This window comes from Idiotropiscis lumnitzeri, chromosome 2 (genome assembly GCF_059441095.1).
Source record: "Idiotropiscis lumnitzeri isolate Australia: NSW breed Sydney's pygmy pipehorse chromosome 2, RoL_Ilum_1.0, whole genome shotgun sequence".
NCBI lineage: Eukaryota > Metazoa > Chordata > Actinopteri > Syngnathiformes > Syngnathidae > Idiotropiscis > Idiotropiscis lumnitzeri.
The window spans coordinates 1,792,280-1,816,215 of record NC_142392.1 but is presented as its reverse complement, the minus strand read 5'-3'; the positions used below and the strand labels follow the sequence as shown (position 1 = coordinate 1,816,215).

The 23,936-nt window shown below is 46.7% G+C and overlaps 4 protein-coding genes across 7 annotated transcripts; 2 read left to right on the top strand and 2 right to left on the bottom strand.

Moving 5' to 3' along the window:
- Nucleotides 1-3: 3 nt before the first annotated feature.
- On the bottom strand, nt 4-18,781 carry itih5 (inter-alpha-trypsin inhibitor heavy chain 5). 4 transcript variants are annotated; one of them, XR_015842067.1, is made up of 18 exons: nt 18,680-18,781; nt 18,408-18,608; nt 13,216-13,403; nt 13,097-13,141; nt 12,633-12,796; nt 12,193-12,297; nt 11,396-11,652; nt 11,145-11,314; nt 10,950-11,066; nt 10,110-10,281; nt 9,727-10,036; nt 8,057-8,688; nt 7,848-7,889; nt 7,413-7,529; nt 6,854-7,234; nt 6,477-6,770; nt 3,166-3,253; nt 4-2,887 (listed from the first exon to the last, which is right to left on the bottom strand). XR_015842067.1 is itself a non-coding variant. In XM_088288515.1 (16 exons), exons 3-16 carry the CDS (start codon nt 13,348-13,350, stop codon nt 6,514-6,516), a joined length of 2,904 nt encoding a protein of 967 aa, XP_088144641.1. In that variant the 5' UTR covers nt 13,351-13,416; nt 18,408-18,608; nt 18,680-18,781; the 3' UTR covers nt 3,687-6,513. The 4 variants fall into 4 exon arrangements, 3 of the variants coding, with proteins under 3 accessions (XP_088144641.1, XP_088144640.1, XP_088144642.1); XM_088288515.1 differs by lacking the exons at nt 4-2,887; nt 3,166-3,253 and having other exon boundaries at nt 3,687-6,770; nt 13,216-13,416; XM_088288514.1 differs by lacking the exons at nt 4-2,887; nt 3,166-3,253 and having other exon boundaries at nt 3,687-6,770.
- Nucleotides 928-5,731, top strand: tmem110l (transmembrane protein 110, like). The gene is made up of 8 exons (XM_088288525.1): nt 928-1,387; nt 2,413-2,461; nt 2,562-2,657; nt 2,741-2,862; nt 3,119-3,231; nt 3,301-3,384; nt 3,455-3,586; nt 4,370-5,731. Exons 1-8 carry the CDS (start codon nt 1,210-1,212, stop codon nt 4,484-4,486), a joined length of 891 nt encoding a protein of 296 aa, XP_088144651.1. The 5' UTR covers nt 928-1,209; the 3' UTR covers nt 4,487-5,731.
- On the top strand, nt 14,110-20,033 carry itih2 (inter-alpha-trypsin inhibitor heavy chain 2). Its single transcript, XM_088288526.1, has 21 exons — nt 14,110-14,300; nt 14,395-14,427; nt 14,614-14,652; nt 15,002-15,174; nt 15,248-15,352; nt 15,535-15,697; nt 15,759-15,866; nt 15,938-16,066; nt 16,141-16,257; nt 16,316-16,484; nt 16,559-16,684; nt 16,752-16,933; nt 17,063-17,248; nt 17,340-17,479; nt 17,577-17,749; nt 17,828-17,977; nt 18,422-18,535; nt 18,615-18,813; nt 18,882-19,054; nt 19,551-19,662; nt 19,744-20,033. The coding sequence occupies exons 1-21, from the start codon at nt 14,199-14,201 to the stop codon at nt 19,889-19,891; spliced, it is 2,841 nt and encodes a 946-aa protein (XP_088144652.1). The 5' UTR covers nt 14,110-14,198; the 3' UTR covers nt 19,892-20,033.
- Nucleotides 20,034-20,164: 131 nt separating this feature from the next.
- On the bottom strand, nt 20,165-23,105 carry kin (Kin17 DNA and RNA binding protein). The gene is made up of 12 exons (XM_088288524.1): nt 22,879-23,105; nt 22,695-22,789; nt 22,498-22,541; nt 22,109-22,231; nt 21,852-22,036; nt 21,703-21,751; nt 21,576-21,627; nt 21,082-21,202; nt 20,871-20,999; nt 20,701-20,800; nt 20,526-20,626; nt 20,165-20,243 (listed from the first exon to the last, which is right to left on the bottom strand). Exons 1-12 carry the CDS (start codon nt 22,990-22,992, stop codon nt 20,184-20,186), a joined length of 1,173 nt encoding a protein of 390 aa, XP_088144650.1. The 5' UTR covers nt 22,993-23,105; the 3' UTR covers nt 20,165-20,183.
- Between the last annotated feature and the right edge of the window lie 831 nt (nt 23,106-23,936).

Genomic DNA, 23,936 nt, shown 5'->3' with positions numbered 1-23,936 from the left:
GGGGGGGGGGGGGCGGTGTTGGTGGAAACTCCCTTGACAAACTCGTGACTGTCACAAATAACCACATCACCATTATCATCTTCCAAAAACATATGGACAACTTCTCAAAAATATATCGCAAGATGACAGAAACTGAAAGTAGTACTTTTTCCCCACTGTAAAATTTCGCTTTATGCAGTATTCACATTTCATTATTAAGATACTTCAGTACCGTTATAAAATAGTCTAATAAATTAATTTCCTTTGTGGATGAATAAAGTCACGAGAATTTGCATGAAGTTTCATGCAATGCAACTAAAATATTCCGGATCAAACTATTGTATAGTAGGTGCACTCTGGACGTGGCTGTATAGGTTTGTTAAAATCAATCCAACCCCCCTCCACTTCAAAAAAAAAAAAAAAAAAAGAGCGTGCGTGCAAACCTCCAGGTTGAACAGATGGTTGGCGCATGCGTGTTTTGCAATTAATCTGCTCCTGAAGAGGCTTTCCCGTGCGCCTAATAGCGGATTAAAGTGCCTACTTTACACCCAAATGAGGCTCTTTGTTTTTGAAATTCAGTTCCTTCTTCTTGGACAAATATTAAGTGAATTTATTTATTTTTTTAATCCAAATTGGTTGGAAACAATTATAACGTTTGTACCCAATAATCCAATTTAAATACACTGAAATAAATTAAGAAAATGTCATTGTTTACATAGTCCATTTGCAATAATACTAATAAAAAAAAAACACCATTTCGGCACAAGCAGCAGCGTCATCACAGCGGACCACAACCGGAAGTTGACCGGATGTCTCTCAAAAAGTAAAAGCACAGCCAAATCACAACACGGAAAAAATGCCTTAGAAAAATGAGGTTGCACGTGTTTTTAAATACAAGTGTGTCAAATAGCATTACTATGTGAACGGCTGACACGATTTGGCTAATCCACAAAGTGGAGGAAATGGTCTTATTTTGACACAAGCAAACCGGAAACTACAATTTCCAAGTAGGGAAAATTTGACAGTTGTTTTTCTTCAACATAAATATGTATGGTGAGCGAGAAAATCGACTTCTATGTTTGCTTGAGTTGCCTTATCTGCAACGCTGACGATTGAATTTTCAGCTCTAATCACTGCAAGTCAACGTCGTGAAAAAGAACCTCAGTGAGGGCGGAGGAGCGAGCTGCGCTTTTGTCTGTCAACACGTCTTCATCGCCAGCATCTCTGGACATGTACGCTTCTTTGTTGGCGAGGACTCGGTTGTCCGATGCCGGAGAACTGGAGGTGAGCAACATGAGCGACATCAACAAGGCCAACCCGCACGGATGCGACGACGGCGCCCTGACGGACCGCTTCGGGGTTCTCATCCAGGGGCTTCTGGCCATCGTCGCCTTCAGCACGCTCATGCGTGAGTGACAACAAATGCATCAACAATTGACCAGGAAATAACGTTAAATCATTTGCACACGTGGCGTGTTGTTTACGTTTGTTTTCCCCTCAGAGCGCGCACCAAAAGCGTTTGAAAAGTCCGCATATTTTCTTGCTTATTGCATACGTTTTGTGGCCTTACAAAAAAGTTGATGCTTTTTTTGAGTGTGTGACTTCCTCATTTGAGTTCCTCTTATTTATTTATTTTTTTTATCATCTGTCCCTGGAGGCTGCAAATGTCAAAGTCGACGCTGAAAACGTCTACTTCCTTGAGGCGGCAGTGTATTTATCGCGCAAGAACAACGACGGATTGCCCGACAAATAACTGGTGATGCTGCAACAGCTGACTCTTGGAATGTAGGCCACCTCAGTGAGAAGAGTCCTCCCGCTGTGTTGCTCCTCATTTGAGTCAAATGTGCAATTTGGAAGCATTCTCATACACAGCAGCATTGAATAAACAAACGCTGGAGTGTGCGTGAGCGTGCATGTGATACACGAATCACATGGCAAAGGTCAACGCACCGGAGTGATTTTATCAAGCTGTAACACGCAGAGATCAATGAGCCTCCACTCGGTTACTCATTAGCGACTCACTCCGATCGTCCTTAAACAGCTAAACATGATGACGCTCAAAACTCCCCAGTAAGCTGCAGTAATATTAGTCATTCTTTGCAGAAGATAAAGAATATATGCCGAGAGCATTGTTATATTGTCTGTGTTCAAATATCCGCAAAGTGTTATAAGATCACCAAATGGATGCAATTGAAACATTTGGCACTGTTAGCATGAAGATACGCAGACTTTACTATTTAAGAATCAAGACGAGAATATTTTGATGAATTTTTCAATATCTGCCAAGATGTTGCTGTCAAGTGAGTTCACTGCCAACAATGTACCATATCAAAAATGTTTGCTCATGAGTCAAAGTTAAAAATAAATAAAAAAATCTCAAAAATCTTTTAAGTTTAAGGATTCCTTATCTCAACACGCTGACTTGTTTTGCAGTGAAAAGGTTTCGAGAGCCCGCAGGGATCCGCCGACCATGGAGGATCTGGTCAGAAATGTTCATTTTCTTCACATTTACGTATAAAGCGGCACAAAATGTGAAACTAAAGTGGAAATTGTTCTACATTTTCACATGAAAACTTTTCTAGGTTTTACGACACGTCCAAGCAAGCCATCGGTGCCCTGTTCATCCACTTTGCCAACGTGTTCCTGTCCACGCTCACCAAGGAGGACCCTTGCTCACTGTCAGTCGCATTCTCTCATTTTTAAAAAGAAATATAAATGAACTCTCGAGATCTTATCTGCTTATTCTGTTGTCGTTTGCCAGCTACCTGATGAACTTCCTGCTGGACGCCACTGTGGGCATGCTGGTCATCTGGCTGGGCGTCAAACTGGTGTCCAAGGTGGTGGAGTACAAGCAGTGGACGCTGCTCACCTTTGGCGAGTACGGTGAGTTCCAACAGAAGATGACACGCTGGAAGAGAGAAGAAACGCATGAGTGGAGGTGAAGCCGCAATTCTTGTTTTAGCCACCGGAGGTCACTGTTGTCAAAGGGGGAAGACGCAATGGCGTTAAAACTTAAGGAAAAAATCTACACAAGGCCGTCTTTTCAATTGTTGGCTGAATGCAGACATACATTCACAATATTGACCAATATCATAGATAATATCTCCATATTAGATATGAAGTTGATTTTGTGTTGTAGGCGACCCCCCGCAGGCGGCAGCGTGGCTGGGCCAGTGTGGCACGTACCTGCTCATCATGGTTCTGGAAAAAGGAGCCATCAGCCTGGTGCTGCTCGTGCCAGGATGGTCCAAAGTACGCGCACGTCCCGAACCATCTGAAAGAAAAATGCGGATTGGTTATGCAATACCTTGTTGTTTCCAGCTGCAGGAAGTTCTGCTGGGCTACATCGCAAACCCTCAACTGGAGCTGGTGGTGGTCATGCTCATCGTGCCCTTCATCGTCAACGTAAGCTTCCGCCGCCGCATCCCCATTCGGCGACCACTTTGGTGAGGACTTTTCTGTTATTTTCTTGCAGTCGGTCATGTTCTGGGTGGTGGACAGCCTGACCATGAGAAAGTTGAAGAACATGAAGAGCCTGGACGACTCGTGTGACGTCACGCCCAAGAAGGGCGACGCATCGCCGTGGGCTGTTAATGACGAGTCGCGGGTGAGGATTGATGGAGGTTCTGCCACTTTGCTGCCCCAAAGCGGGGCAACGAGAGGGTCTTCTGTCACGTGGATTTCCAAACCAGGAGAGATTCAAAGTGTCATGGGAGGATGAACAATTCTTTATTATGTTGGGTGTAATTTTTTTTTTGGCCCCCACAAAATAATGAGGTTGAATATGAACATTCGTCTTATAATCAGAAGAAGAAAAAAAAACATTACAGATCAATAAAAAAAAATATACAATTAAAATCAAATCAAACTGAATTACAATATAACAATAAAAAAAGAATAAAATACAATGGAAAATACAATTACAGTCAAATTAAGTCAAGTTAAAATAAAAATACATTTGAAAATACATTTACAAGAGATACAATCAATTAAAATGTAAACAAAAAAACTCAATACAAATAAAATGTAAAAATTTAATTCAGTGGCAAAATGAAATAATTCAATTTAGGGTGGAATTTAATTGAATTTTAAATGTAATTGAATTAAACAACAAAATAAATGAAAGACATTACAAAGTAAAAAATACTTTGATATCAAATTAAAATGAAAATTAAAATATAATTCAAAATTAAAATACATTTTGAATTCAGATTATGTAACATTTTGCTCAACATAGCTATAAACATTTCTGTATAATTGTTTTGGGGAATGATCAGCTCTGCTACTCCTCACAGAATCCAGGATGAACTTTACTGAAATATGTTTTTTTGGGAGGGGGCTTTTTTTTTTTTAACCTCCTCACCCGGTAAATGTTTTTGTGGGCACACAGGTACTGCTGACGGCGGACACGGACACGGACGAGAGCGACGAGGAGGCAGGCGACGACGCTCTGCCTCCTGTGCAGTACTCAGGAGCGCAAGTGAGGCCCAGCTGGGTGGTGGTGTGAAGCCGCCAACATGCACACGCACACACGCGCAGATAGACAGGGCCTCCACACACTCCACTACATCATCTTGTTAATGGGAACACCGCCACATCAGGTCTCTATTTGGGCGGAACAAAGATGATGAAGAGAACAACGCACGTGCAGAAGGATTCCTCTGCACTTCAAATGTGGACTCATTAATCCGTCTTCCGCCCCTCCCGCCATGCCGGGGACTTTTTGGGAATGAGAGTTGCTTTTAATCCACCTTTTGATGGAAGGTGCCAGTATTCCGCCAAGTGGTGCCCTCCGGCGATTTCCGACAAACTTCCAAGGAAGACCAACCAAGTTCTTTTCGTGAGCAAAATACATGCGTGCACTTATTTGGTGTCAGCTGTGTTGTGAGGAAATGGCGTGGAAGATAAAAGAAAAAAAAAAAAGTTACGGAAACAGGATCCATATAGCTCTTTTAATTATCATATCCTTGTCCTTTTGTTTGTTCTGTTAGCTGGCAGATGCATGAAAGCCTGAAATGTATTTTTTGTACTGGTGGAAAGGTAAAAAAAACAAAAAAAAACCAAAATACCCCAAAAATTGTAACTGGCCGAAACAAGATAATTAACAATACCACATTTTGTCTTTTTTTTTTAAAAATTATTATTAGCAGAAACAAGAAAGCCTGTAATGTTTTCTTTTATTTTTGTTACTGGTGGAAACTTAATGTAAGCGCTCACTTTTTTTATTTATTTTTTTTACAGTCTTTAAACAATATGTGGTAAATTATTATTTTTACCAACAGAAACAGGGTTCCATAAAATCATGTTATGAGGAACACTAAATCTTAAAGTTGCTAGCAAAGTTCAATATTTGGGGAACGTGTGTAAATATTGACGAGTTGACAAATGAATGTTAGCTTTGCTTTTTTTTTTTGGAAAGTATTTGTTCGAAAGCCACTCAATTGCTTGGTTTCACGACACACTAAGCTAACATTGCAACTTTGTATTCAAAATCTTATGATTACTGTTTGTCCTATTTATTCACATCACGTGTAATGGACTTTTTTTTTTATATTACAGTGCTTTCAAACCTTTAAGACTTGAACTTTACAAATCATGATTATCGTTGTGAAGTTGGACCAAATATGTCGTTTTGTTTGATATTTGAGCATTTTTACATTTTTTTATAAAGCCGATCTCTGGTCGTGATCAACACGGTGCTCCTTCCAGAATGGAATCTGTGGCCAAAAATAAAAGATGACTGACGCATGAAGACGGCTGTGAGCTGGTGAATTTGTGAGAGCGCAGCACACCTGTGGGGGCGGGACTGGTGGCCTCCGTGACCTCCACTTGATGACAGGGAGGAGCGGTGAGTGTTTGTCATTGCGCCTAAGCGCCACCACCCCTGAGGGGTTTGTTAGCAAGGCATGTTGCCATGGCAATCAGGTGGGAGCACATGCTGACAGATGGATGGGTTCGCTAAATTCAAGGACTCAAAAGCATCGCGTGAGTCGGGTACTTAAGAAAAATGAATGGCATGCGTCCGAAATGTTAATTCTAGTTGAGATGTAACAACATGAATTTGTATTCGGAACACTTCTGTACTGTATTGATTTTAGAAGGGAACGTTTGGGGCAGTGTTTTGTGTCACTTTGATATCTAATTATTTATTTCTGTTCACTCTCACTTTGAAGATATCAGCATGAGTCAAAAAATATCATATGCTGCGGCTGTACATAACTTTCAGGCTATTTTTACGCAACAATGCATTTCTTTATTGTTCTCAACGCCTATAAAAGAGGGTTGCAACAATAGAAAAATGCCGAGGACCATCTCTCCAAACATTTACACTGCAGTACAAAGATTATAGAAATGTCCAACAGAAAACGCTAAGGGAAGCTACCAGGCAGTTTTTGGTGTTTCTGCAAATGGGGAGGGGAACCCCAAAAATCCCTTTGTGCATTTTAGCACCATCCTGCTGGGGTATTCAAAGTTCATTTCCAAAAAGTAAAGAGTACCTGAACCAGGCCGGTCTGGCGGGTCAGGGCGGGGCTCTCACGCCGCGTTGCTGCCATGCGGCCCCTCGCCCGTGTCGAACATGTGTGGCGCCACGTAGTCCTCGTAGCGTCCGTCCACGAGTTTGTCGCCGTTGTTTCTGGCGAACCAGCAGTCCACGCTCTGTGCACCGCCGTAGATGCGCCGGCTCTTGCGGACCACCGGCACACAGCGGCCCCTCACCTTCAGGAGCGCGGACGAGGGATTCTCCCCGGGATCTCCTTCCACCACGCTCACCTCCTCGTGTAGGAACTGGCCTGTGAGGAGGTGAAAGGACAGCTCAAGATTTTAAATGACCCCAAAAATCAATTGAAATCTAATTGAAAAAGTTGCCACTTACCCAGCAGGCCATGGCAACTTGATGAGAGCCCCTCACTGTCTTGGATGTAGAAGCCCAGGTGGTCTCTCTGGTAGGGCGCGGGGTTCTTGTAGTGGTGCAGCAGGACCACCAAGCTGACGTTGCCGCCAACGCTCACCGTGACGTTGCAGCCGCCGACGATGGCCACCGACAGCGCGCCGCTCTCCACGGAGGCGGTGGAGTGGCACGGCAGCACCAGGCGGTCCAGCCCGTCCACAATGACTTTGGTGGGCGTCACCTCGATGTAGGCGCGGCGGCGGGGGCGGTCCACCACCACGGTGATGCTGCTGAAGTACGTGCGCTGATGCTTGCGGCTACCGGGCGGGGGCGGCGCGCCAATGAGCTTGCCGTTCACCGTCACGCCTGAGCCAACGCACACACGGAACGCATAAACATCATTGTGGTGGCGGAATATAGGATCGAATGTCAATCAACGTCACTGGCAGAAATAGATGAAAGATCATTTCTCCTCCTCCTCATCATTTTCAGACCAACGGTAGTTAGGAATCACCGCTTTAGATTGTACAGCCCTTTTTCCTACCGGACAACTTGTGATCGGAAACCAGGCGGAGGACGTGCCCGGGCTCGCCGTTGATGTTGAAGCAGACGGCCATCTTGCTGAGAGGGAAGTCCACCACAAAGTGAGGATCGCCATCCGCTGAGGACAGGGAGGCAAAGGCAAACCTTGAAAACATTTCATTCACAGAAAGAGGATGTTCTCCGCAGATGTGTGAGAAGCCACCAAGATGAAGAGTGTGATGATAGAGCAAGTGTAATGACAGGCCATGAGGCCGCTGCTGCTTCTTCGTCTTAACGAAGAAAAACCTCTCGACTGCTTTCCCACAATTAGCCCCGCTGCCTCGACAGCTCGTGTCAATCTGTAGGCTGCAAATGACAGGCTGCGCATGTACTGGATATCCCCCCCCCCTTAGAACCCCCCGCACTCCTGCCCCCCCACGGCACTTTAAAACGTCACCTGATGTTTTGGAGATCTTGGCGGGTCTCCTCTCAACTTGATCTGCGAGGAAGACGAAAAAACATCTTTAAAGGTTTTAATCGCACAACTAAAGTACTCAACAAACTTCTCGAACAGGGAGCTGAACAACAAAATTTGCATTTTAGGTTCATCCCGAAATTACTGCAAATATTTTGTGTAGTGGAGTTGTTTTGGTGACCGCATCTTACCTCTTATGTTGTTGCTGAGAGTTAAACTCTGTCTGTCCACTTCCCTGCGCAACGTTCCCTCCTCTTCGTCATTCGGCACCTTATTCGCCGCAGACGAGGCCGGCCCGACGACGTCGGGCGTCGGCGTCACGTTGCCGTCCGCCGAGACCTCGGGCTGCTCCACCAGCATGTTGGTGAGGGGGGTGAGGAAGTGGTACGCCAGGGAGAGGTTTGTGGCCCGTCGGACGTGCTCTTCCCTCTCCCGGCTGGTTCGGCTGCGTAGACGTGACCGAAGCTCCTCCTTGACCGTCACGAATCCCCACACGCGCTCCACCAAGTCGGCCGCCAGCCATTTCAAAGCGTCCCCCGATTCAGGAATCGTCGCCGCCGCTGCCTTTACGTACTTCTCGGTCTGCGACTCTTGGCGCCGCAGTGGCACGTCCGTCTCCAGGGTCACCGTCTTGTCGTTGTTGCTGGCCGTGACCTGAACACGGAGAGACGCGGGGCTCACGTTGCTCAGCTTGCCGGCGACCACCATCTCGGAGCCGTTGAAGTAGTTGGCAAAGAGGTGTTGCGTCACGTGGGCCACGGAGTCTGGGGTGTAGTTGATCCTGATGTCAGACAGCAGCGGAGTGCCAATCTCCTCGTAGAAGCTGCACATGGGACATACAGACAGGAATAAAAACGCCCGACCACGACAGAATCTGTTCCAGCTACCCCGACAAAAAAAAATAAAAAAATAAAATGTCCATTTATTTATGCTGACTTTTTGTTTAAGTTCATAAAGTTTAGTGGCATGCAAGTTTTGATTTGCTCCAGACAGGACAACCGTGACCTTAAGGGGAAAGCGTCCTTTTTGCATAGCGGGACATATTAGTCATTCTTTGCAGAGGATAAAGAATGCATGTCCTTAGAGTGTAGTTTTACTTTGTGTTCAAATTTGTTGATTCAAGAAAATAATGCTGTCACAGATGCCAGTTCTTAGCACGAGTTAGCATTAATTAAGCGGACTTAAGGCAAAGTTGTGTGGTTGTTTTAAATACACAATGCGTCATCTTCTTTGTTTTAATTTGACAGTAAAATTGGCTGAGTGATGGCTTCTATCTTGAAGACAAACCTCAGCATCCGCTTCTTATCCAGGAAGCAAATACCTCCGCATTTTCTTCTACCCTCTTAAGGTGACCTGTCGAGAGTTTGCTCACCTCCATAAAAGACAATCCTAAGTCCTCCATCCTGTCCTTGAGCCGTGTTTGCTCAAGACGCACGAGGTCTATTATCTCCAAGCAAGCTCAGACGCCGGTTACGCAACACACGCACATTCCTCGCGCCGCTGTGCAAACAGCTCGCAGGCCGGCCCGGCCCAAAGCGGACAGTCGGGAAGAAAAGGGCAGGAAAGACGAGGACGGCTCGCAGGCTCTCCGGCTGATTAAAGAGCGCGACTGTCAGCACCGACACATTGCTGCGCTTTGTGCTGACGTAGCGCGGTGAAAGACGACTCGCAAAAGCGGGAGATTAACGACAGATAATTGAGAGTGCGCGAAAGGAGCTGCAGTGAATTCATCAAAATGTACAAAATATTTGACATTCTCCATTTTAGCCCTAAAATTTGAGAATTTCTCATCGAGTCGCACAATAAATGTGCGTATTTTTTTCATTGTTCATCTTTTCAGTCAAGTTTCTTCCTTTATTACCCTTTGAGCATGGCGCTGGCGTCGGCCTCCTCGCGGACGCGCCTCATCACGCCGCAGTTCTCCAGAGACATGCGTTCCAAAAGGTTGTAGTCCACGTCGTTGCCGATGCCGATGGTGAAGACGCAGAACTTGTCCCGCACGGCCGAGCGGGTGTTGCCCAGGATGGCCGCCGACTGCGACTCGCCGACCGTCGGCCGCCCGTCCGTCAGGAAGACGATGAGCGAGACGCTGTTGGTGCCGACGTGGGGACCCGAGAGGTAGTCGCGCAGCAGCGTGGAGCCGCTCTGGATGGCGCCGTCGATGTTGGTGCCTTCGGGCGGGGCACACAAAATACACCCACAAAATCCACAATAGAGTTAACAAGCTACGTGCCACGTTCTCACCTCCAGTCGGCATCAGCGTGTAGATAAACTTCTTGGCGTCTCGGATGTTGAGCGGCGTGACGGGCACCAGGCCGCTCGGTCGCCACACTTTGATCTTGTTGGAGAAGCTGACGAAGTTGAAGTGATCGACGGCTCGCAGTTCCCGAAGGATGGTGAATAAGGCGTCTTTAGTCTGGCAAGAAAAAAAAAGTTGCAATATTAGGACAAAATTAAGTCATTTGAAGAGAAAAAATTAATATTACAAGAAAGCAATAAAAAATTTAAAAAAAAACTCCTTTTTTTTGAGGGGGGGGTGGACTGAACATTCAGTGTGTGTGTAGGCGCGAGTATAATTTGGCACTGGAATCTTTTATGAGCTGTATATGCTGTTCAGAAGCAGATGCTTGACCCGCCATGAAGCTGGCTATTGTGCGGGCGCATCAAAAGCCGCTCGTTGTTCGGCGGCGAAGGCCGGGGGCGGGGATCACGGTGGGCGAGGCTACCGTTGTCTCAAACGTTCCATGACTTGATGGTTGCTGACCTTCCTGCCTCAAAGCTCGGCCTTGTGCTCCGCATCGTAACGGGATTGTTTTGCCCTCAGAGCCACTCGTGGCGGTCGACTGGAACGCTGGTGGTTCAGTGTGGGGACCCTGGATGCAATAGTCGGAGCACAGGACAGCCGGCGGACCGCATGCAGCGACACCCTTTCATCGGGCATGATCAAAAGTCGCCTAAAATTCATTGCAGTCATTTTGCAGATTTTTTTTTCCAAATTAAAAAAACATTAGCATATTAGCGTCCCTGCACACTCAAATTGTCGTTTTGTGTGAGTGTTGGAGAAAAGCTCCAGAAATGTCCAACCTGTCTCATCTTGGTGCCCAGCATGGAGGCGCTGGTGTCGATTACAAACACGACGTTCTTGGGCACCACCGGGAGGTCTCTGGGCGCAAAGTAGTGCACAAAGTGGCCGTTTTGAACCTGACAGAAAGACAGCCAGAGTTCGGAAGTCCTCTCAAAACTGGACCCAGGAAGAAGAAGAGGAAGAAGTTGTGGTACCTGCACGTCTCCGATTCCCATGTCCCTCTGGAGGTCGTAGCGGACGACAAAATCTCCCAGGATGCCGTTGGTGGTGATCTTGGCTTGCTGGACAATGTTGGGGCTGAAGGTGACCTTGCAGACATTCTTTTCCCTTCGGACCGTCGTGGTGACGGGAGGCTCCATCTTGGCTGGATCACCAAGACAAGAAGTGTGTTTGAGGTGACCATGCACCAATTGATGCTAAAAAAAAAAAAAACGGGACAACAAACCTGGCGTCCTGGCTGTCCCGCCACTGGCGACGGCGCGGCTGCGGCGGAGAGGAAGCACCTCGAGGGCGGTAATGGGCAAGTGGTCCACGATGGTGACGTCCACCCGCAGGCGGCTAACCAACTGCAGCGGGCGCAGGCTGGTCACATGCTCGTAGCGACCCAGCCGGCGCCGGAGTAGCTCTTCGTACGTGAGCAGGAAGACGGCCCGCTGGCCGCCCGGAATGCCGGCCGCCATCCGGAAAGCCTCCGACTCGGAACTGGAGGGGAGGTGGAAAAAGGCGGAGTGGGGATTACAACCATTGAGGTGCTGTTTTCCTTGTTGGTAAAATGCATTTTACAAATTGTTTTTATTCTTCTCTCTGATATATTGTGAAACACAAAGACAGAATTAAAAATCTTGTGACACATTATTGGCAAAAAAAAAATCTAATCAGCTTGTGCCTTTTTTCCCCTCTTTTTTTTGCTGCACGCCGTCGATGGATACACTGTACACACACCCACAAATGATGAAAAAAAATAAGAAGAGCGGAGAAGGCGGCAAAACGATGACTTCAACAGATCAGGAGGTGATGTCATCATCAGTATGCAAGTAGAAGCGCTAATGTCAATTCTTCCGCTTTTCGCCCACCAGGCATTCTCCTCTTTCTCCTCCCAATCTCTTCTCTGTCACTTCTTCCACATTAAACTCAGCGCGTTTCTTTTGGCTAACACACACAAAGTTGTTCTATGTTGAGGAAGCGGCAAGAAAGGTGCAATTAGAGTGAACCACACAAAGATCAGAGCAGGAACGACCTCACCTTGCGCCACCTGACTCTTTGTCCCGAGCTTTGCCATCTGGCTGCTTGACCCTCCGCCTCTCTTTCGGCGTGACCCGGCTCTGGTAGACACGCCCTGCGATGATCCTGCGTTCGGGAGGTCAAAGTTAGAGGATTAGCGCTCCCGCTTGAGCCGCATTTTCTCAAACAAAAGAGCCCAAATTCCCCTTGACACACGTTTACGGCATGTTGAGGGGTGTGAGACGTGCCCCGGGCCTTTGTCAACATGTCGCCATGGCGACGGGACAGAAGCATGTTTCTTACAACCACACGACGTTGAACGCTTTGAGCCATGAATGAACCAACTCAAATAATATTAGTCACGGCACAAAAAGTACTGAAACAGTTCGCATGTATTTTCGGTTCATCTTGAAATGTCACCTGAAAGCCGAACATCCCTAATTTGTGTGCGTGCTTCTTACATTGTGAAATTGGAGACAAAGGCGCCGGCCGGCACGGGGAAGTGGAAGACGGCGTCGCCGGCGGCGGTGTGCCGGTTGAGCATGATGCAGCGCACGGTCGTGAAGGCGTAACGCGAGATGACAGTGGTGTTGACGGACAGCTCGTGGATGTGAGGCCTCGTCTCCTGCACCGAGACGACAAGTTAAAACTCACACGCGAGAACCATTCCTGCGTCCGCTGAGCTCCCCACGTCTTTTTGATGAAATAAAAGAAGTGAGCAGGCGGAAAAGGAATTCAAATCCCAGGAGCTGACATCAGTTCTCCTGTTGGAAGAACATCTGTGCACTTGGCGCCTTCTCTTGAATGCGTCACACCCAAAAGAGGCAAACGAGGCAAATGTGTTTGTAATTGATGTCAACTGGGCCAAAAAAATGTGGGTCACTAATAAAGAACATTTGGCCCAATTAAAAGAAGTGAATTCTACCTTCATGAGGATGCTTTTCACCTGTCGTGGAACTCTGCGAGGTCCCTGCAGAAACAATTAGCTAAAGTTAATTCGGTTCAAAACACAAAAAAAAACCAACAACATAAGTAAACACTTACGTTGTCCAAATCCAAGTCGTCCAAGTTGGCGTCAACATCGTCTCCTTGTTGGAAAGAGTCCACTTGGCCAAACGTGCAACGAGAGGCGCACAAGAGCAATAAAGGCAATAAAGCCACCCGCTGCGTCGTTTTCATCTTCCTCGCACTGCTCGTGTCGCTGAGTTAGTGAGAAGATTTGATCCTGCAGCCTGCGCGCACCCACGGGAGGAGGACAAGGAGGACAAGGAGGAGGAGGAGGAGGAGGAGGAAAAAGAAGGATGGGGTCTTAAATCAATGAGCACCACTTGTTGCTCACCGATGCCTTCACTGGTCGTCGGAATTTATGCCATAGAGGGCCTGTTTGACATATCTGGCGCTACCTTGTGGACAAAATTGAAGTTACAATTAAAGACAGCAAGTGTCTTTTCATCATCCAAACCGCTGAGCTTCAATTCATTTCAATTTATGACAATTTTGCGGTTCACATAACGTAAATGTACATTTTGGTAAAATACCAACTCGAGAACTATGCAACAACTAGAATGTGCAAACTTGTTTGACGTAAGAGCGACGTTCACCAGATTACTCCAAAATAATTCCTATTCGCCTAAAAAAAAGCCTAAATTCCTTCTTAAGAAGAGATCGGAAGCGCTTTCAATTTGTCATTGTGCATTTTTCATGAAATTCTCGAGGCAGACCGTCCTCACATATTAAAAATGTAAATTGCAACACAACACGATTCTCACAAGTGTGATTCCGATGGGAGACAAAAGGGCTGAAAGCACAAACGTTGTAGTCGCACATCTTGCAAAGCAAACTGTGACGGGCCTTGTACAACATTGTTTACTCTGACCCAATGTGCGGTTCAAGCTTCAAAGTTTGCTTCCCACCTGGTCACAAATATTGATCCGGGACTCAGTCGCTCGTGCGCTTTCAACCATTTGCAAAGGATTCTCCCCCAAAGAAGCATTGCTTGCTCGTAGGACGATCGACGCGCTAAGAACATGAGGCGAAAGCTTCTTCTTCTGCTCCTCGTTGGGCTCTTGGGCCTCCGAGAGAGCCGCTGCTTTGAGTTTGTGATCGACGGGGAATCGGAGGACGAGGAGGTGAGTCCGCTTGAAGGAGGTCCCGATTTACACACAAAGACTTCTCTTAATACGTTTTCCGAAACCAAACCAATCGTCAACCTTCTCTTAGCAGTCAGATCGTCAGACTCAAGGCGACAGACACAAGGTGGGATATTCTTCGGCCTGGCAGCGAAGGAATGCGGATCACCGTGTTACGGTGTCGTGTTATTGAACCGGTGTTCGCCCCCCCCAAAATGTCTCAATCCACTAAGATCCATTCATACACACTGCAGTATTTCTACCAGTTCCATATAAACCATCATAAGTGCAATGAGTTATTTGTGTGTTTTAGAGAGCAGTATTGACCAGCGAGGAGCAGGAAGACTTTGAGGTATGACCCTCCACTTGTTGTTTTAATCTCTCACCAGCACTATGACAAGAGTTCGACCTTATCTCACAAAATCAATAAATTGCTGTTTGAGGACATTCCCTTGACTGACGGGTTATTAACCTGGTTCTGGAGCACTCCCAAGATGGTTGGAGGAACTTCAGATTGAGCTCAGCTGTCGCTCAAGTCAAAGCAACCAGAGAGGGCGGCAGGGAATCCTCCCAAAGTGCTAAACACAAGTCCTACCACAATTAACCCCACCCGAGGCCCTCCTCGTAGTTCTGTTTCGAGTTCTTCTTCAGGGCAGATTCTCTATCAAAACACACATCTCAACGCTTGCCGCTCTGCACAGGCTATCCGTGGAGAAGACATCACCGTCAAGAGCTACAGGGTGGAGAGCCGGATCACGTCGCGGTTTGCCCACACCACCGTCCGGAGCTCGGTGGTCAACTCGGGCTCCAAGTCCCAGACCATCGGCTTCAACGTGCAGATCCCCAAGCGAGCTTTCATTACAAACTTCACCATGTGAGCGGACGCAGTAGATTGACAATGCATCACCAGCAGGCAGAGTTATAAATACTTGCTTTTTGTGCTTCAGGAACGTCAACGGCATCACATTCACAGGCTCGGTGAAGGAGAAGACGGTGGCTCGGAATCTGTACGCTCAGGCACGAGCCAAAGGAAAAGCGGCAGGCATCGTCAGGTAGTCTGCCAGATACATTTTGGCTCGAACCCAAATGTAGGCACAGATCACGAATCGAGGTGTACGGAGTAAATGTGTGTGAATGAAAGAGGCCAGTGAAAGGTTTACTCTGGTAACCCCTGAAGTCCAAAGGGAAAGAAGAAGTCCAATTTAAGGGAGACTTGAATGTTTCCGCCCAACAGAGCTAACGCCCTGGACCTGGAGACCTTTAAGACGGAGGTCCACGTCCCCCCAGGAAGCAACATTGAGTTTGAGCTCCATTACCAGGAAATGATGGAGAGGAAGCTGGGATTCTATGAGCACTCGCTCCACCTGCAACCGGGGAGACTGGTGCCTCAGTTCCAGGTACGAACTTCATTAGAAGCCCAGCAGAAACCCTTTGAACAACCCTGACGTATGTCTGTAGGTGGATGTTTACATCTTTGAGCCGAAGGGAATTGCCATGCTGCAAACGTCAAACAATCTCGGTGACAAGTTTACCGGGCAGGTCGCCGTGACACAGACCCCAGAGAAAGTAAGAATGACTTCACATTTTTGGGGGGGTTGCAATGGAAATGGTTTACATGCCCCCCCTTCCTCCTTCAGGCTCACGTGGTCTTCAAGCCCACCCTGCAGCAGCAGAGGAAGTGCGACAACTGCACAGATAGTGCTATCGATGGCGCCTTGACTGTCAAATATGACGTGAAGCGCGACAGCAACGCCGGCGAGCTGCAGGTACCCAACACGCCACGGAATGGTTGCGCACACACGACAAACTGCGACTGATCGAGACCAATCGGTCCTGCTAGGTCTCAGACGGCCACTTTGTCCACTTTTTCGCCCCTTCCAACATGTCTCCGCTCCCCAAAAACATTGTGTTTGTCATCGACGTCAGCGGGTCGATGTGGGGGGTCAAGATGAAGCAGGTAAGCCGTTAACAATTGCGGTCGTTGGGTCCGACTGACTTGCAGTTCTTTCTGGCAGACGGTAGAGGCCATGCAGGCCATCGTGGATGACCTCACGATTGACGACCAGTTCAGCATCATCGATTTCAACCACAACGTGCGATGCTGGAGCGAAGACCTGGTCTCGGGATCCCCCATACAAATTGCAGACGCCAAGAAATACGTCCAGAACATTAAACCCGTTGGCGGTACCGCGAGACAAATACGGATTTGGAAGCCGAGAACATTTTGGGTTGCTCATCAGTGACATTTTACCCCCCAGGCACCAACATCAATGAAGCGCTGATGAAAGCAGTGCAGATCCTGCTAAGGGCATCCAATCAGGGTCTCATCGACCCTCGATCGGTTTCTATGATCATCCTGGTGTCGGATGGTGACCCGACAGTAGGTGAGTCTCATTCCGGCCAATCAAATCTTGTTCGTTAAGAAGCTAATTAAGATGGATGATTCTGCAGGTGAGATCAAGCTGAGCACCATCCAGAAGAACGTGAAGAAGGTGATGAGGGAGGACTTTTCGTTGTTCTCCTTGGGCATTGGCTTTGATGTGGATTACGATTTCTTGGAGCGCATCGCCATGGAGAATCGCGGCACCGCCCAGCGCATCTTTGCTAACCATGACGCAGCCGAGCAGCTACGGGTACAATGCCATTCAGACACCACCGTTACAAATTTGTGCAACTGAAATGATACATAACCACGTCAACGCACAAAATAAAGTGAAATGTTTGCATCTCGTCAGCCAACACTTTCCTGATGTTACCTGCAGGCGTTCTACAGCCAGGTTTCCAATCCTCTTCTGCGGAGGATCACCGTCCAATTCCCTGAGGACTCTGTGTCTGACGTTACACAGAACCAGTTTGACAAATACTTTGGGGGCTCCGAGCTGGTGGTGGCCGGCAAGGTGCAACCGTCCGAGAGCGACACGTTGACCAGCTTCACCACCGCATCGGGTGTGAGTGACGCAATTACGAGAAAGCATCAGAAGGCTGGGGGGAGGGGGTGGGGGCTTACTGGTTCTCCGTCACGTTCCTCTCATCCCGCAGGCCCTGCTGGACATCACCTTGGAGACGGAGGTTGACACTTCCAAGCTGGACATGGAGCTGGCCAGACAGCAGCACTCTTTCACAGGCTTTGCCAGGCAGCTGTGGGCTTACATCACCATCAAACAGATGATAAGTGAGAGGTAAAAGCCACTCCCTGCACCACAGTACGCCACAACGACAAAAACCTCACAAATGGATCAGTCCTTCACTGTCCTTTGTGTCCCTTCCACTTGTCAGGTCTTTGGCGCCAACCGCCGCCAAGAAGAGAAAGATCACCCAGCGCATCCTGGCATTGGCCATGGAGCATCAGTTTGTCACTCCGCTCACAGCTCTGCTGGTGGAGAGCGAGGACAGCAAGGAGAGGTTGCTCGCAGACTCCCCGAAGGACCCCAAGCAAGGCTGCTGCTCAGGTGCGGAGGCAAAGCCCCGCCGCCGCCACCAGGAGTCATTTGGATTTGCTTCATCCAGTAAATAATGTGCGCGTGTAGGAAGCGGAATAGGAGGGGGTGGGAGGACTTTGCCGCCAGTGAAGGTTGTCTACCAACCTCCACCCTGGGTCCAGATGACCACGCCGGCCCCGCCCAGTCATGTGGAAAAAGGCCCCGAGGAGTGGACGTTGCCAAAGCAGGTCAACTTAGGTACTGTGGTTTGCACCTTGCAAATTCCCGTTCACTGAGTTTTGGGGGACAACTTCAGCGACATGATTTGCTGCTTTTGTGCTTTTTTCTGAAAGACTCAAAGAAGTCACAAGATGGCGCAAAAGATCTGTCGAAAACAATCCTATTTTCTTGCTTCTGCTTGTGGTATCCCGGTGCCAAGAAACTATGTTGTAGTTACACATCTAATAACAGCGGTCAACATTTTTTTTTTTTGCACAAAAATGTTTTAATTACAGATGCAAGTAAATTATTCTTGATTTTATATATTCATATTTTTTGGTACCGATTGCTAATCTGCCCGGATTTTTACAGTAGCACATCAGGTGTTAGTTATTAATAACAAAAATATAATAACTATTCAGTAACAATTATGAATGAAAGGTTTTGTCACAAAACGTTGCACACTCACGTTTTCTCACCCAGTGGACAACGACCCGCACTTCATCATTCACCTGCCCCAAAGCAACACGGACGTCTGCTTCAACATCGACTCCAAACCGGGCCACATCCTCAACCTGGTGAGCGACAGAGGCGCAGGTATGACAGCGGCTCCATCAAGCCCCCTCGCTCACTCTCTCCCGCTCTCATCAAGACGTGACTTTGCGCGACCCTGCAGGTGTGGCGGTGAACGCGCAGTTAGTCGGCAACAAAATGCTGCAGGAAGGAAGGCAGAGCACCTACTTTGGGGTCATCGCCGTCTACTACCAGCCGGACGGCATCGGCGTCGCCGTCGGCACCGACCGCATCGCCTTCACCGACGGCAAGAACAACCACAGCTTCACCTGGGGCGCCACGGCCAACATCATACAAAGCGGGTAAGCAGACGCCACCCGGAAGACGACACCTTTTGATGTCATCATTTTTTTTGTTTTACCCATTTCAGAGTGAGGCTCTCCATCGTGAAGGACTCGCAGGTCACCATCACCATCAACCAGGGCATCCAAGTGATGGTTCTTCTCCATCGCGTGTGGAAGAAACACCCGGTCAACGTGGACTTCCTGGGTGTCTACCTGCCCAATGGCAACCAGTACTCGCCACTGGTCCACGGCCTCATCGGTACTTGCAACTTGTCGATGGAGAAGAACTTCTTTTATCTGCTCCTGGTCCTTCCTTTGACGGACGAAGTGGCGTGTTCACTGAGTAAAAGGAATTAAGACACAAGATTAGTGAGAGGCATTGGAGATACAAGTCGTGCCAGTGAGGAGCCGTCGTTTGGTCGACATTTTTCGCTTGGTTTTGCCTGCCAAAATTTGAATTCCAGACAACAATTAAGTGAGATAGCCATTACATTTATATATAAAATCGGTTAGTTAGAACTCGTTTGACGTATGTCACTTGAGAAGATGTGAACTGAACACACGCTAGTCTAAAAAAACTTTAAGTCAAGACACCACTGTATTTCACAAGGAATTATTTCATCCATATAGACTGGACATTATTTGCAAAACATTTATTGGAGAGTTGCTGAGGTTTATAATGAAACAGAAATAATATTCATACAAAACACTAAAAAGTTGAATGCGTGCGTTTGTGTGTGTGTGTGGCGCCTTAGGTCAGTTCTCCAAAGGGCCCCAAGTGAACATTTACGACATCCACAACGGCGCAGACCCCCTAAAAAAGGAGGCCACCATGGAGGTGAAGGGCAACAAGCTGCAAGTCACCAGGTAGCTTTGCGCCCACTGCCCACTTCACAATCTCACAAGTTTGACTTTTAAACGGCGCCATCTGCTGTTTGCGCTTGCCAGGGGCTGGCAGAAGGACTACAGACAGGACAAGCGACGCGGCACCAACGTCTACTGTTGGTTCGTGCACAACAGCGGGAAAGGATTCATCGACGGCCACTACAGCGCCTACATCGTCCCGGACCTTGACAGCTTCATCTTAATGGAATAGAAGTCATTAACAACAATTACAAAAATATGAAAGAAAAAAAAAAGAGTAATTTTCCCCCACTGATGTCCCATTTGCGAGTTCCTTAATTTTATAGTTAAAATGATTGAAATTATCTGTCACATTGAATTTATTGAAAGCTAAATGTCATCTGTACAATTTGTTGCTTTGACTTGTGATTTAAAAAAAAAATGGTAGCTCCAAAATGAAAAATGGCTGTTAAGAACTCTGACATAGTAGAGGTCTTAAGGAAGAAGAGGGAGGGCAAAAAAAAAACAAAAAAAAAAAAGTTTGTTCAAGCCAGTTTCGAGAAGTCCTCGTAGGCGACGTCCACTTGCTTTCCTTTTTGTGGACCCTAAGGATGACAAGACAAGATTGAATTTTCTTTTGCTGTTTCTTGGTTACCAGAGAAACAACAAGCACATTTAACAAGACAATCAACAATTTTGGAGGGTAACGTTTTGTGCTGAGAAAAGGCTGTACCAAAGGGGTGGAGCTACGCACAGACTGATTGATGGACAGAAAAATGGAAAAAATAAAAAAAAATGAAAAAAAAGGTTTTCTTCTTGTAAAAAAGATCATCGACTGATAAACAGAAATCAAAAGAGCACGGCCATAAACTATAACATCTACTTACGGAATCAAGCGTGAGCGAAGCGCAGAACTTCTTCTCGTCGATGCCCTCCAGTACGGCCTCCGTGCCGCGGAAGTCTCCGTTCACAATCATCACGCGTTTACCTGCGGGTCAACTTTGTCACATTTCGTGCACGGCAACTCGTTCCTGGTTGGAACTGCAAAATGTCGGCACGCACCCGGTGCAGGTATCACTGTCTCCACGTGGTTCTGGTCCAGCTTGAGTTTGTCCCCGGAGTCGATCATCTTCACCACCGCTGTGAATTTTTCTCGTACCTCCTGCAGGCCAGACAGTCGTCACAACGTGCACGTGAAGGCGCTTGCACGTGTATAGCGATTATGCGGTTACCATGACGATGGCCTTCTTCTTGTGGAACTTGTCCCCCAGCCGTTTGGTGACCACCTTGACCACGATGTTTGGCTGCAGCCAATTATCGGTCTTGAGCGGCTGCTGCTGCTGCTTCTTCCTCTCCTCCATCTAAACAACAGGCCGCTGACGTCAGCGAGGACACCGGCCGGCGCGCACACGTTCCGATGCCAAAAGTCGCTCGAGACGCTACCTCGATGATCTGCTCCAGAGCCGACTTGCGCTTCTTGTCCCGCGAGTCAAAAGCGGAAGACGGCGGCTCTTTCCTCTTTGCTGACGACGCCTTCGCCAGAGCACTTGGCGCCAGCAGGGAACTTGGGACAATGGATGAACAGATAATAATAACTTATTTTTAAAATAATACATTCTCCCGGCACAAACTTTTAAATCACAAGTATTTGAAAAAATGAAAATGTAAAATTCAAGGAATTATTCTAATTTTTTTTTTTTACAAGAACATCATAAATTCTCAAAAGCTTAAATGACTGAACTAACGTGACAACCATTTTAAATGTATAAGAAAAAGTTGTGACATGTCCTGTAAAAGCAGAGCGACATTTTATACATTAAACATACAAAATGCAATATAATTAGAATTCTTACGCCACTGCAAGAATAGGATTACGCGCCCATTTTTGGAGTAAACATCTAGCTAACAAACAACTCAATCTGTTCACGTCATCGTACCGTGATGTGGAAGGACCAGCCATTGATGCACCAGCACCCAAGTTGAAAGCAACTGTGAGAAAAGGAAAGCCAGTGAAGTGCAATCAGGACAAGGCCAACGTAGAATCATCAAACGTCTGACATTTACCTTTCTCCTCTTCATTCTCTCGCTTCAGCTCAGTATAGACTGGATCTTCCTAGGGAATGAAAAAAATAAATAAAACAGTAAAAGTCATTTGAATGATCAGGTTCCCAGAGCATCTGTCAACATCGTAGCTCATGTTGTTTGGAACTCACTTCCTCATCCTTGCCCCCGCGGCCTCTGCGGACTTGCTCCTCGATGAATTTAGCGCTACGTTCCTCGTCATCCAGTTCGTGCTTCTTCCTCCTCGCCAGCTCCTCCTGTCGGCGGAGGGTCTCGGGGTCGCGGTCAATGTACTGGATGTACCAGCCCTTCGGCGTCTCGTCCACCTTACAAAGACCTGGCGAGACACCGTCAATTGTGGACGAAATTCCCATCCGAGACATTTTAATCTAATTATTATCTTGCCGACCTTGTCGTCCGAGCCACTTGGTGAAGTCGGTGAGCGTCTCCCAGCGCGTGGCGTTCATGTGGATGTGTTCGCGGTCACTGATGTACTCGTTGTACACGATGTTGTTGTGAACGCGCTTTGTTCCTGCACACATACACATACATACATATATATATATATATATATACATATATATATACATATATATATATATATATATATATATATATATATATATATAAACAGTAGAGTAACATACAGATCAATTTCACATTCATACAGCGCAAATTTTTACATTTAGTTCAATTTTTAAGGCATGTCATGATCATGATAAAATACAAAGCTAAAAATAGTATTTGATCATAATGGTGCAACTTTACAAATAATATAAAACATTTGGCCAAGCTCACCAAAACGCCGCCGCAGTAGCTCCACAAAGCCACTTTTGAACTCACTGCACAGAAAAACAACAAAAGCAGCAAATTAATTCTAGATAATAATAATTTAAAAATTAAGAAGCATACACGAATGGCGTCTGTGATGAGTCTGTAAAAATCAATTTCAATCAATCAAAAACGCCCAGTGGCCCGCTCTGCAAGAAACGCACTTGGAGAAGAAGTCCATAAACTTGCGTGGACTCTCCGAGGCGAGCAGAAGTTGCCTCTGGTGGGACTCGGACATGCAGTGACACTTGAAGCCATTCTGGTGGCACACGCAAAACATTCACCCATCAACTTCAAAAAGGACCATTATTTGACGCAACACAGCTTCCAGTGGGTTGATGCCCTTACCTCATCTCGGCATTGTTTTTGACACATTTGACAATACCACCTCAGTTTCTGGAGACCTTTGGATTTTATCCGGTTGCTTATCGCCTTGGGTGAGAGAAAATCGGCTTTCCCCATTTTGGTCGGCTGAAACTCTCGTATTTAAAAAAAAACGATACGTTTTTAGAAATACAGAGCTAGTGTGGACCAAACATAAACACATTTGACCGAGCGACTTCCGGGTGATGTGCGTCATAATCTCGCGAGAATTTGACAAAGACTGGGCTTCTTCCTTGTTTAATATGGAATTGCGCCCTCTGCGGGCTTTTAGAAGTAGTGACACAAATTATTTGGTCGATTTACACGTTTTTTTTAAAGAATTAAATTAAATATTTGTATTTTCGCGAAGCAGCAACAAAGGAATTGTGAGGACTTGTAAGGAATGTGAAGAATGCCTGTTATTCTTCTCATTCAAAATTAAAAATAAAATAGTTTTTGAACAGTTGAATGGAGCTCCCGTTCTGCTCGGTGAAAGGACTTGTTGGAGTGTCTTGAGGATATTATTCACTAAAAATGATAAGTGAATATTAAATTTACGAAGGCTTGTTGTATGCCCTTAGTGAAACATGAAAATGAAACAAAGTATTTCCTTTTTTTAATGGACATATAAAACGTGAGTCTCATTGCAACGTGAAATGTTGTCTCCCTCGTGTGGCGCTCGGTGGTATCGCTAGTTTTGTCGTACCATGGTACTCCACACAAGGTAGACAGACAGTGAGTAGCTGAGGTTTGAGTTACGCCCGTGGAGACATTTGGACACAAGAAAAAATAATCATAAGCAGCATCTATTTGGACACATTTATTTCGATGTGAACATGAAGCAAGGGCAAATAACATCAATTCAACCATAACTGTAACGATATATATTACGGTGCATTTTAAGTGTACCGTGTATGAATATGGCCATATTGAGGTCACACTTTGTTGTCTTGTAGCCTGCAGACATTCTTTCACTCCAGCAACTCTTCTCCTCCTCTCAGCCTCCCTCCATCATTATTCACCATCAACGATGATTTCAAGTC